The 12,244-nt window shown below is 34.6% G+C and overlaps 4 protein-coding genes across 7 annotated transcripts in view; 2 read left to right on the top strand and 2 right to left on the bottom strand.

Annotated features, from left to right (window-relative positions):
- The window catches only part of LOC135832547 (MAP7 domain-containing protein 2-like), a 101,442-nt gene extending 98,068 nt beyond the window's left edge, over positions 1 to 3,374 (bottom strand). For 2 of the 4 annotated variants that reach the window (XM_065345874.1, XM_065345869.1), the window contains exon 1: positions 3,165 to 3,374. In XM_065345874.1, coding sequence (XP_065201946.1) covers positions 3,165 to 3,201 — 37 coding nt within the window. In that variant the 5' untranslated portion in view covers positions 3,202 to 3,374. Of the gene's footprint in view, positions 1 to 2,943; positions 3,126 to 3,164 lie in introns of those variants that run through there. The other 2 variants (XM_065345872.1, XM_065345867.1) reach the window with 1 other exon arrangement.
- Positions 3,375 to 5,036: 1,662 nt separating this feature from the next.
- On the top strand, positions 5,037 to 8,976 carry LOC135832565 (acetyl-CoA acetyltransferase, cytosolic-like). Its single transcript, XM_065345901.1, has 9 exons — positions 5,037 to 5,375; positions 5,461 to 5,879; positions 5,963 to 6,084; positions 6,550 to 6,662; positions 6,736 to 6,935; positions 7,016 to 7,245; positions 7,463 to 7,648; positions 8,454 to 8,616; positions 8,779 to 8,976. Exons 2-9 carry the CDS (start codon positions 5,834 to 5,836, stop codon positions 8,895 to 8,897), a joined length of 1,179 nt encoding a protein of 392 aa, XP_065201973.1. The 5' UTR covers positions 5,037 to 5,375; positions 5,461 to 5,833; the 3' UTR covers positions 8,898 to 8,976.
- Positions 8,977 to 9,023: 47 nt separating this feature from the next.
- On the bottom strand, positions 9,024 to 10,396 carry Nt5a (5' nucleotidase A). Its single transcript, XM_065345899.1, has one exon. It carries the CDS (start codon positions 10,394 to 10,396, stop codon positions 9,131 to 9,133), a length of 1,266 nt encoding a protein of 421 aa, XP_065201971.1. The 3' UTR covers positions 9,024 to 9,130.
- Positions 10,397 to 10,751: 355 nt separating this feature from the next.
- Lsm10 lies at positions 10,752 to 12,208 on the top strand. The gene is made up of 5 exons (XM_065345914.1): positions 10,752 to 10,891; positions 10,969 to 11,142; positions 11,349 to 11,702; positions 11,768 to 11,885; positions 11,953 to 12,208. The coding sequence occupies exons 3-5, from the start codon at positions 11,563 to 11,565 to the stop codon at positions 12,136 to 12,138; spliced, it is 444 nt and encodes a 147-aa protein (XP_065201986.1). The 5' UTR covers positions 10,752 to 10,891; positions 10,969 to 11,142; positions 11,349 to 11,562; the 3' UTR covers positions 12,139 to 12,208.
- Positions 12,209 to 12,244: the final 36 nt, after the last annotated feature.

The following is a 12,244-nucleotide window of genomic DNA, read 5'->3' on the forward strand; positions in this document are numbered from 1 at the left end:
GCTGTACGTTTTATTTCTGTCATGGCGTATGATTTTAGAATTAATCATACATTTATATACAACTTTATCGCTGCTAACCATTTCAACTAGATTTTTTTTCGCTTTTTATGGAACAACAACGTTGCGAGCTTTTTCTTCTCGTCTGTAGTCTCGTTCTAAAGAATAAATTCATTCACGAATCATAACGGTATAAAGTTTACCTAGAAACTGATACACGATTAGAACAGATAAAGTTCGTTCTTAACCATATGTTTCGTATGCAAAGGGGAAAAAAATCATTCGCGCTACGTAATAAATTCTACGTTGTGGGACTTCTTCAATCAGTCAATCGAAAATTATAGTATTCGGAATCTACAGGGTGACCACACAAAGATGACCATATTTCTTTTTGTAATGGCGTCGGTGGTAACACTGCTACAATGTCGAACGCGCGCGCTATTGAAAGTACAGGTTAGCCAAATTCGTTTTGACATGCTATCGTTCACCGTGGATTGCTTTATTGTTAAAGAATTATGCATTTTGCTTAGAAGTGTATTTTCGCGATATAAATAGGGGTGGACAAAAGCTCGAATCGCTCCTGGAGGCGAACGAAGCGTCCTAAAAAAAGTTACACCTGACTAAAATGGCAGAGAATTAAATTTCGAATCGTTTGAACATCATTAGTTTTTTCTAGGATGCTTCGTTTTTAATTTTTTTTTACAAAAAATCAAAAACTTTTTGAAATGAGCTTTTGAAAGCTTTTGAAAACTTTGCAAACTTTGTTTCATAAAAGTCAGTCTGGAGGCGGAACGAAGCACTCTACAGAAAAATGACGTCGAGGAAAATTGTAGAAAATTAAATTTCCAATCGACATAATGTCGTTAGTTTTTCGCTAGGACGCTTTGTTTCGCCTCCAGATCGATTTTTATGCAAATTTTTCAAAGTTCATTTAAGAAAATTTTAGTTTTTTGTCAAAAAAAATCAAGAACTAAGCATCCTAAAACAAACTAATGACATTCTAACGATTCGAAATTTAATTCTCTACAATCTTGGTCAGGTGTAATTTTTTGTAGGGTATGCTTCGTTTGCCTCCAGGAGCGATAAACTGATGCATTCGCGATTTTTCCGGATGCAAGCTGACTTTCATAAAACTTACACTTCTAAGCAAAATGCTTGTGCTTTGTCAATAAAGTGATCCATGGTAAATGACAACATATCAGAACGAATTTGGCTAACCTGTACTTTCAATAGCGCGCGCGTTCGACACTGTAGCAGTATTACTACCGATGCCATTACAAAAAGAAATATGGTCATCTTTGTGTGGTCACCCTGTAGATCAGTATTACAATCAAAGTTCTCTTCGTTGATCTATCCAATCGGTGTTTTTTTGTTAGTCCTCACCGCTGCTCTGCCAAAAATTCATAACTGACCTATGAACCACCCCGGTAGCGGTGACTCACAGAGACAATAACAAAAGCATACATCACCAAGAAAATAAAGACGAATCATCACAGATAGAGAGAACACTACTCAGTACTCAATTACGTGTACCTTCTTGTATGAGGGTATGGACGATTTCAACAAGGAATAGAATTGTACAAGCAGTATAGTAAATTTAAAACATTTCGAAAACGCGACTTTTTGTTTTGTTCGAGCTCTATGTAATATAATGAAGGTACACCACACCCGTTGATTCAACAACAACCACATACTACGTAGTAGTTACATTAATTGAAGCCAGCATGAATCAGCCATTACTACAATTAAATTATGCACCCAGTAGTCACGGAATATATAAAAAAAAATAGTACAACCAAATACGAAAATTGATACGATTTGCGCAAAATCTCTGGTATCTATCTAAAATCGTCGAATATTTATTTTGAATGAAGAAAACAGACAGTTCAAAATCATCACAGTATCTGGTCGGATCTCAGCCCTTTCTTTCACTAACATAAGGTTCAAGTACATAAACATGTGCTACTGGAGTACCACATGTTTGTACTGGAAACTCGTGTAGTTTTTTTTTTTTTTCTAATAAGTAATTAGTTTAAACGTGGACTACTTTATTTCCGTACGAGATCGTGTACCTCCACCTAATGAGTCACGTATCTCGGTTCGAAACGTCAATTGAATAATCTTGCCAATCATTGACCTAAAGACTGAATTACATAATTATTATTGGGAGCGACGGACGTAAACATGTATAGGCATAAGGTATCGATGTTGAAGTTTCTGCAATTAGAATTTACACGATTATTAAAAAATATTTTTAACCGTTCGACGCAATTATCGGCATTATCTTTAATGCCGAACGAACTGTTACCTGTGAATAAGTACCTTATATTAAAATCTGGTAGTTTATGGGGTGGAAACTTGAAAATACCAACCAGCTACGTAACTAGAAGAGCAATTACGAGAAAACTCGTATTTCTTTCGAAAATATACAATAAAAGAATACCTACAATATCAAATACTTGCTCAAGAAAAAAAAAAGGTTCTTTCGCGAACAAAAAGTAAATAAAATGAATTACGTAGGTATTTTGCAAGTTAAAGAAACACAGAAACGATTGGATTGCTTTCAGCGATAGGTGGGGCAAAATCAATATTGCGCGAGATGGATTTTGTTCGATAAATTTAAATTGGTTATATGTATGTAATTCGAATACAATCAATTTTATACGATCTTCAATGCGAATTTTTTAAACCAAAATTTCGGTGCAGTAATTACGTTTTTGATAGAAGCGCGTAGAAGTAGAAAATTATTGGAACTGAACCGCAGGAAGGATGTGATCTTGAATATTGATTATGGTATCTCTAATCGCTAAATATTAAAACGATTCGCTACAGCGTATGAACCTAATCACTCGAAACATTAGAAATACATAAGTATTATCTATAATTACTGTTGCTGCTATTAGAGATACGTAAGCTGTTACGGCGGATTAGAGTAAATGTACGCACCTGATAAATGATTGTTGGTAGTGTACTTATCGGCATCAGACATATTTTCACTAATAAAAATAATACACGCCGATCACATAACATTTAATTTATAAATTTAAATCATTTCGGAATGTTCAGGATTAAGGATTATCACCCAGATTCGAATAAATTCGTACGGAGAACTACACACAGCTGAAAAAAATTGCAACCAGTAAACCACAATAAAATTATCAATTTACCTGCCTCGCCTGAACAATAAATACCAAACATGACCATGCGCTTTATGATGTTGAAAAACCGTTGAAAGTGGTAGACGAACTCGCTAAAATTTCACGAATCACTCCGAATTTACGAGGTTTTATAGCCTAAATCAATTTATACGCGATAATATCGACGTTTTAAAATATACGAAAGTTGTTTTTTACCAATCGGCCATGGATTTGATTTGATTCGACAAAAAAAATAATAACAATTCCATGTTTTTAAAAAAAATTGTTATCAATCTCAAATTTTTTCGAGGTCGGTGGCCACTAGGTCGGATCAGGTAATTTTATTTTTTGAAAAAATATGTAGGAGCGCTAATTGAGATCTTGATATATTTCATTCCGCCTTCGGAGTAAATTTACGGTAAGGAACCGTATTTACCAATCGATCGTATTTTTGGAAATATTGATAAAAATTTGATAAGGAAAAAAGGGTTTCGATGAATTTTTATAGTTTTTGCGCAAGCGAAAAAACTATATTATTGTTTTCACTTTTTCTTCCGAGTTTTAACTTTTTTGGCTTAATGCTTTCTCATTTTCCATTCTTCCAACTTTTTTGGCTTTTTCAAGATTGAGCGACGCGACCAGTTCGTAGCGGAGTATTTGGTAGGTCGTCAACTCGTCAACTTGTCACACAGTTGAGTTACATGGTTGTAGGTGGGTATGCTGGACCGCCATTGTCTTCCTTCCCAGAACGAAAACAAACGAAACGCCGTAAGTACGCATACAATTTTTCGTGTAATAAACGCAATTTTTTCGAATGTTCGCGAGTTCGGGTGAACTTCTATGTGGTCTCAAATTAAAGACAATGAAATTCCCTATCGATTGATGTTAAATTTTTGTCATTTCGAGTAAAATTAACGATTTTATGAAGACTTCTATCTTACGGATTTTTGCATACTACGTACGTCATCTTTAAACTAAAAATTCTCGAAATTTTCAGTGAACACATGCATGTTTTAAAGTACCAAAATGTTCGGAATCTCATCCTCTTTAAAATGAGCTATTAGCGAAAGCTCTAGATGCAACCGTTTGAAAATTCTCGAAGTTTAAAGTTGCGAAAACAAGCTGCAAGCGGTAAGTATTGAACTTCTAACTAAAATTACTCAAAATTTCGAGTGGACACGTAGGTATTTTAATACATCAAAATGTTCGTAAATTTATCCTCTTTAAAATGTTTCTTTACCGAAAGCTCTACCTTTAACCGTTAAAAAGTTTTCGAAGATTAAAGTTGCGGAAAGTGGTCAAATTGTGTTATCTCTGTTATCAGTGAGTGATGTTTTGATCAGTAACCACTTTCCGCAACTTTAATCTTCGAAAACTTTTGAACGGTTAAAGGTAGAGCTTTCGGTAAAGAAACATTTTAAAGAGGATAAATTTACGAACATTAAAATTTTGATATATTAAAATACCTACGTGTCCACTCGAAATTTTGAGTAATTTTAGTTAGAAGTTCAATACTTACCGCTTGCAGCTTGTTTTCGCAACTTTAAACTTCGAGAATTTTCAAACGGTTGCATCTAGAGCTTTCGCTAATAGCTCATTTTAAAGAGGATGAGATTCCGAACATTTTGGTACTTTAAAACATGCATGTGTTCACTGAAAATTTCGAGAATTTTTAGTTTAAAGATGACGTACGTAGTATGCAAAAATCCGTAAGATAGAAGTCTTCATAAAATCGTTATTTTTACGCGAAATGATGAAATTTTAACATTAATTGATAGAGAATTTCATTATCTTTAATTTGAGACTACACAACAGATCACCCGAACTCGCGAACGATCGAAAAAATTGCATTTTTCACACGAAAAATTGTATGCGTTCTTACGGAGTTTCTATGCTAAGTAGGATAGTCTCGCAAGAAAATGGCTGACCAGCATACCCCCTCCAATTCAAATCAAACAGCCAAAAAATAAATCGCAAAAACTATCTTAGAGCAGCGGGTACGCTGGTCTCTTGTTAATTATTTAAACGAGTTAATATCATTTCGAATTGATTGAAAATTATTCTACAAGTATTCATCTTAACGATCAGCGTTCATTTCGAGACCGCAAGATTGAAGAAATATTGTAATTAACAAGGAAAAACATCAAGCAACGCCCGTAAACTTTAATCTTTCTTCTCAGCTGTGTTGTCAATTAATTTCTAACAGGTTTTTTGAAATAAATCTGTGATCAACTGATTACGGTAATGAGCTACTGTTCAAATAGTCGATGCAAATCTATATTTAAAGCTATGTATTTCAATTGATCCGGTGTGAATATTTTTTTAGCTACGATTCATCATCGCAATATCCACTGACAATACTGACACCATGTCACTTGTCAACGATGAATTCGCGATTGTCTCATCATTTCTCACGTATCAGCAGTTTACTTCTTACGTCGTCGGGGAGACGAAATCTGTAGAATGACCTCGCTATGCCGCGTTTCGTGTTGTCTTCAGTCGGTGATCAACTATCAGTTGGACGATTTCCTATGAGGAATTCGGATCCGACGGTCTAACTTTCTCTTTTCAAGCCGTCTACCACCACCGAATCTACATTCCGTTCGAAGTTTCGGCAGAAATATTTCTAGTGATGAAGAAGTTGTATGTATGTTAGAATTTTTTTCGTTCAATTTCTCCAATAGACAAAAATTTCAAAAATGAGTAACGATATAGTAATCGTGTCTGCTGCTAGAACGCCGATAGGTATGATGAAATTATTTTATAAATTTTATAATAGATATTATTCGAGATTTAATAGAAAATTTTTTCATTGATTTTCGTGATAGGTGATTTTAGAGGTGGTCTCTCAGAACTGAGAGCTCATGAATTGGGTGCTGTAGTAATAAAAGAAGTCCTAAACCGAGCCAATATCAAGTCTGAAGATGTTTCTGAAGTAATTTTAGGACAGGTAAAAAATATTGAATTTTATTTTCAAAATATGAAGAGTGATATTCCAAAACTCGCTTTGTCCATTTTAATCAAAGTTGGGTTTTCAGTGGTACCTGGTAGATGAAGTATTAACTCACATTCCTACATCATCAACCTACCAAAATGAGGTGTTAAACTCACCTAAATAGCCAATTCACTAAAAATTTAAAAAAAAATAATGTTCCAAAACGCGTTTTGTCCATTTTTATTGAAATTTTTTTCAGCAGTATTTAGTGGATGAAATGTATACCTACACTCCTACATCATAAATCCACCCAAATAAAGTGCTAAACTCGCCTAAAAAGCCAATTTACTCGTTTAAAGGGAAACTGTTTTTCCTCTCTCCTGAAAAGTTGTTAAAATGGACAAAGCGAGTTTTGGAATATCACTCTTCATATACACTAAAATTTAAAAAAATATTATTCGATGAATTCTATATTTTTAGGTGCTAACTGCGGGCCAGGGTCAAAATCCTGCTCGGCAAGCAGCCATCCAAGCCGGCCTTCCTGACTCAGTTCCAGCATACTGCATAAATTTACTATGTGGATCCGGATTACAGTGAGTTCAATTTTTATAAAATTGAAAAATTATATATTGATTTTCGAACTTACGAATGTGAATATGTTTGCAGGGCTGTGACCGATGGATATCTACACGTTTTAGGAGGAGTTTCTAAAATCGTCGTTTGTGGTGGTCAAGAAAGTATGAGTCAAGCTCAACATGCAGCTTATCTCAGGCCGGGAACGAAATTGGGAGAATTTCGGTTAGCAGATACTATGATTTGCGATGGTCTGACAGACGCGTTCCACAATTGCCATATGGGAGATACCGGTTATTATAGTTCTAATACAGTTTATTTTACAAATAATTACGAAAATTCTATTTTTTTGAATATTTTTTTTCTCTTTTAGCTGAACACATTGCCGAAAAGTACAACGTATCGCGAGACGAACAAGATGAATTTGCTCTAGAATCGCAGCGCAAAGCTGAAAGTGCCATAAAAAATGAAAAATTCAAAAAAGAAATTGTTCCCGTTGTGATCAAAAGAAGGAAAGAGCAAGTCGTTATAACCACCGATGAGTATCCTAAATTGGGTTGTACTATAAGTACATTGCAAAAATTGAGACCAGCTTTTAAACAAGTAATTCATCATTTTTGAATAACGTAGCTTAGAAAAATATTAATGCTCGCTTGAAAACATCAATCACGCTTTACATGTTGATTATGAATTGAAATAATGTTTTCTCACGTTCGAACCTACCGTACATACATACGTATGTAACCTTATGCATTAAATTTCATTTTCACTCGTGATTACGCATAGAAAAATCTAATTAGTGAATTTTCTTTCTGTTCAGAATGGCACCGTTACCGCCGGTAACGCCTCCGGTATAAATGACGGAGCTGCCGCTGTCGTCTTGATGAAAAAATCCGAAGCTGATCGTCGGAGTTTACCGTCTTTAGCTAGGATTGTAGCTGTTACCAGAGTTGGGGTGCCGCCGCTTCTTATGGGATTATCTCCAATTCAAGCCATTCAATCTTTGGTAAGTTTGAGATGACCAATTCAAAACTCACATCAGAATATTAAAAAGAAGAAAAAAATCGAAAATTGATGGAGTGCCAGCAGTGATTTTTTTGCCAATTGCTTATAGGAGCAGATGTTATATTGATTCGTTAAACTGATGATTCAGAGAAGATAACATTTTTGATTCATTTATGGTTAAACTTTAGCACTTCGGTTTTCTTATATGTATTCATGAAAAAATAACCAAGTCCATATTTCTTCAGACTGATTTCGTAGTTTGTTAACTGGTTTCGAATGTGAAAATGGAATGTCAAGGTGATTTGTAATGAGGTGTGAAGTGTCATCTTTCATCTCGTCGATAAAATTTTATAGCACTTGAGGTTTATCTTTTCAAGTTACAAAGTCTCATAAATTCTGAAATTATTGGAAAAAATTCGTATTTTATTTTGTACAACTGAAAACTGTTAATTGTTTTCGACTCGAATTTTATTAAGGGTAACTGTACAATTTTCATGATATTTGAATTTATTATCTTCCCTTGAAATCTTATCAATGATATATCGTGTATTATTCAACTGTGTAATACTTCAAAAATAAAAAGTGGCTTCTCACAATGAATTAAATTCACTTCAATTCATTCAAAAGAAAATATTATCATTTACATGATACTTGAGGGTTACAGTTCACACAAATTATCATATTCTTTGAAAAGCAACCTCGCACAATTAATTTTCGTTGACGACATATTCATTCCACCAATTGAACAATAAACTTAATTTTTTGATTAAAAATTTTTTTAATTATTTTTTTTTGTTTTGTTTTAGTTAACGGAAACAGGATGGAGTAAAAATGAAGTAGACGTTTACGAAATTAATGAAGCATTTGCTGCACAAGCAATCGTCGTTTTGAAAGAACTCGACCTTAATCCGGACAAAGTCAACATAAACGGCGGAGCTGTGGCACTCGGTCATCCGATAGGCGCCTCAGGTAATTTAAATTCAAGATAAAATCCATTTTTAAAATGTATTATGCAACACAGAAGATGCTAAGTTGAGTCACATCTTTGTTAAACTGTACACAATATATTATTCACTTTTTATTCCTCTACGCAATACTTCTTACGTGTTGAAAATTATAATTTTTTTTCAGGCGCACGTGTCTTGGTTACGCTTCTGAGTGCATTAGAACAAACAGGTGGTAAAAAAGGTATTGCTGCATTATGCATTGGAGGTGGACAAGGAATCGCTATGGCTATTGAAAAATTGTGATTAACTTTTTACAGTTTTGAACTGATTGTTTTTTTATTTGTTTGCTTGTAAGTTTAATTAAATTTTAACTATTTCAGTGCTTCTTTCGTTTTGTTTTGTTTTTTTTTCAACAAAGAAAACAACAAATTAATGGAAAAATAAACAAACGAATCTTTTTATTGGATAAAATATCACAAAAAATTAAACTTGGCAACTGGAAGTTTGATAAAAAAAGATAACTTGATTATAAATGATTAAAGAAAACATTCTGGAATAAATTCTTGGAAACCTTGAAGGTTACGCAAATTATCCTTTTCGTCACACGGTTGAAATTCAGGGTACTGTGTATCGAAAGGTTTATTGGAAAACCAAGTTAAATCGGGAACACAAATTTTCGCATGTTTACGTATTACAGTTCCCCAAATGGTGAACTTTTCATCTTGTTTACTGTAAAAAAACGATCCCCATCTTTTAGAAACGAATAATTCATCTTTATTATCACATTCGGCAGCTAATTCTTTGACCACAGCAACAGTATCGCAGTCTTTGAATAATGACGGAGTGTACACGTCTTGAATGAGGTTATCGCCAACGTACACGCATTTTGGATCGTTTTTCCCGGTGGTTTTGGCTAAAAGATCGAATAAGTCTGACCAATTTCCTTGACTGTAACTGCCCGGACATTTTAGATCCGAGATCGGTATTTCATTATCTTCACTATCAGACGCACAAAATGGACGTTTTTGAACGAAGAAGCCTGGTTTACGAGCGAAATAAATGATTATATCAAAATATTTCTCCCAGTCCTGCCCCAAGGCAGATTCAGCGACAAATGCACCGTATTGCGAGTTCGATCCGGTGATCAGAAATGTGACTTTACCGGCATTTTTCATTTGTTTGAGCCACTCGATTAATTTAGACGAACATTTTCTGATGTATTTATCAGGATTGTATTTGAGCGCCGGATAGTATTCGCCTTTATCCTCTGGGAAATGTTCTTTAAGGAACATATAAAATAATCCGCTAAGTATATCCGGCCACACGTTGTAACTTTCTCGAGAGTTTTCTTTTTTGTCCAAAGAGTCGATGACACGGCCGAACAATAACGGTACAGCCACGTCAAAATAATCAATACTTGACCTTATCTTCTCCGACAGTTCTCCATTCCACGTAGCCAGAAAATTTTTGCAATGGTGCGACGCTAAATTCCACTGCTTATTTTCTCCGTAAATTGATACGATTTCGGTATCTGTTAGAGGTTTGGTGCCGTGGCAAGCTGTAAGAATTGTTCCGTCATCGCCGAGATCTAAAATGTTACCTTTTTCCAGATCTAACGTCAGTCCTTTGCGGAGGAAATCTACATCCAATGGACGGATTATTTCGGGGTCGTAGTTTTTGACAGTAACCAAATAATTCGATAAAATATCGTACACCAATTGAATCAATTCCGGTTCTTTGTACTCGCAAACTGTATTGTCGAGATCGAATCCAATACAGTCGTAATCGTTGAAGTTGAACATTTTAAGTAGAAATAACTTCACTTACTCCAATTTAGAAAAAACGATAACTTAATTCGACGGAGTTTGTAAGTGTTGAAATATCTATCAATTAATATCACATTCGAAGCAAAATTATTCAAGTCAGAACACCAACACCATCAGCAATGAAATGAAACTAAACTTGACATTCCTGACAACAATACGAACTATCACAGCAATAAGCGAAAAAAAATTATTAGGTGCCAAATTTTACATAACATTAGAAATTGAGCAACGCGACGCGATAAAAATCTATCAACAACTGATAAGAATGTATGTGTATGGGTATTGGCTTGAGTAAGAAATGAAAGAATTCAAATTACGTAATTTCAATGCGACTTTATCTGCATTCTAGCAACGAAGAAAATTTAACGCAGTATAGTATAGCTATCGCGGTTTTAGCAGATAGCCTTTCAAAGTCAAGGAGGAATTCAAGTTGGACGACAGCTTGACTAGTTACTAAAGAGAGGTGAACAGGTAAGTAACGTATCGTTCAAGTTTCAAGTTTTATCACCACGTGCGTCGAGTTTTTTCACGGCACCGTCATTTTACAGATTCGATTGGTTCTACGAAGGAGAAGTTGCGCGAATTCTTGCTTGCTCAACACTCACTACTCAGTCGACAGCTGAAAATCATGTGGTTTGTGGTTACCGGTCACTTTTCGCTCTATAGTTCAATTTCAAGCCACTAGAATTGAGAATGAAATTGCTTCTCGGCTTCCCAGTAAAGTAAGGATGAACTTTCTAATGTGTTTTTGATGCTAAATTATGTATGTAAATTTTCCATTTTTAATGAGGCGAATCATGGCCATAGGCAAGCCAAACTTGTTTTCTATTCTACAGTTTTCCAGCTAAAAGCAATGAATTTTATTAGTTATAAAATTAGGGAGAACAACCATAGCTGTAACCATCTAATAGGAGATTGAATTTTTCAGATACATTTTTCATTCATCATCAACAAGCGACGAAGTGACGAAGGCGTAAGGTTGTTGCGAGTACCGACTTGTTTTGCGGTGATGGGTTTACCGTATGTTTGCCGGTTAATAAAATTGATAAGAAGACATTCCTTATCAGCAATTCCTTGATTAGCACTGATAAATCTCAACTTACTAGAATACTAGAAAACACATTAAATTGAAATTTTACGAAATGGAATACGGATCAAAACAAGAAAAATCGGTCGCTATAAACGGATTAGCGTGTCTTGTTCAAGCTCTTAGAAATATCCGCATCAGAATCGATTTACAAAACGAATCATCCGTTTCTGGAATCGCCAAAGAAATTGATGGGTAAGCCAATTTTTCTAACATCTGGTTTTCACGAATACGCTTTGAATTACTCGGTTATATTTCAGATATATGAATATTTTACTAGAAGAGGTCATTTACGAAGACTGCGAAGAAAACAGCTACAATTACGAAACCCTTTACGTAAAAGGAAGGAACATCCGGTATATTCACATCCCAAAACATGTAAGTTTCCCAATATCTTAGTAATTAGTGAATTTCCATATACTTACAACTTTTTTTTTCAAATTAGTTGTTGGTTAGGGAGACCATATTGAAATATCTCAGTAAAGTACAAGGTAAAGCAGGCCCTAGAAAAACAACAGCTGTAGAAAGGTTTAAACAAAGCAAATTGATGCAGAGACAGCGCGAAACAGTATTATTAGTGGAAAAAATTAAAAAGGAGAGACAGGAAGCCGCCACTTCGAAAGATGAGTAACTAAAACGTGGATTTACTTCTTGACTGTGATAAATAATATCGTGTATGTAATATACATAATTATTCAGTATTCAACTATTCCATAATTAATTTCTGAATCAAATCA

The sequence above is a fragment of the Planococcus citri genome, chromosome 1, assembly GCF_950023065.1.
Source record: "Planococcus citri chromosome 1, ihPlaCitr1.1, whole genome shotgun sequence".
Classification (NCBI taxonomy): domain Eukaryota; kingdom Metazoa; phylum Arthropoda; class Insecta; order Hemiptera; family Pseudococcidae; genus Planococcus; species Planococcus citri.

Coding starts and splice junctions, on each gene's coding strand:
- Lsm10 (XM_065345914.1), top strand. CDS start 11,563: ATGGAATACGGATCAAAACAAGAAAAATCGGTCGCTATAAACGGATTA. Junction 11,703..11,767: donor ATCGCCAAAGAAATTGATGG/GTAAGCCAATTT, acceptor GTTATATTTCAG/ATATATGAATATTTTACTAG. Junction 11,886..11,952: donor ATATTCACATCCCAAAACAT/GTAAGTTTCCCA, acceptor TTTTCAAATTAG/TTGTTGGTTAGGGAGACCAT.
- LOC135832565 (XM_065345901.1), top strand. CDS start 5,834: ATGAGTAACGATATAGTAATCGTGTCTGCTGCTAGAACGCCGATAG. Junction 5,880..5,962: donor TGCTGCTAGAACGCCGATAG/GTATGATGAAAT, acceptor TTTTCGTGATAG/GTGATTTTAGAGGTGGTCTC. Junction 8,617..8,778: donor TCATCCGATAGGCGCCTCAG/GTAATTTAAATT, acceptor ATTTTTTTTCAG/GCGCACGTGTCTTGGTTACG.
- Nt5a (XM_065345899.1), bottom strand. CDS start 10,396: ATGTTCAACTTCAACGATTACGACTGTATTGGATTCGATCTCGACAAT.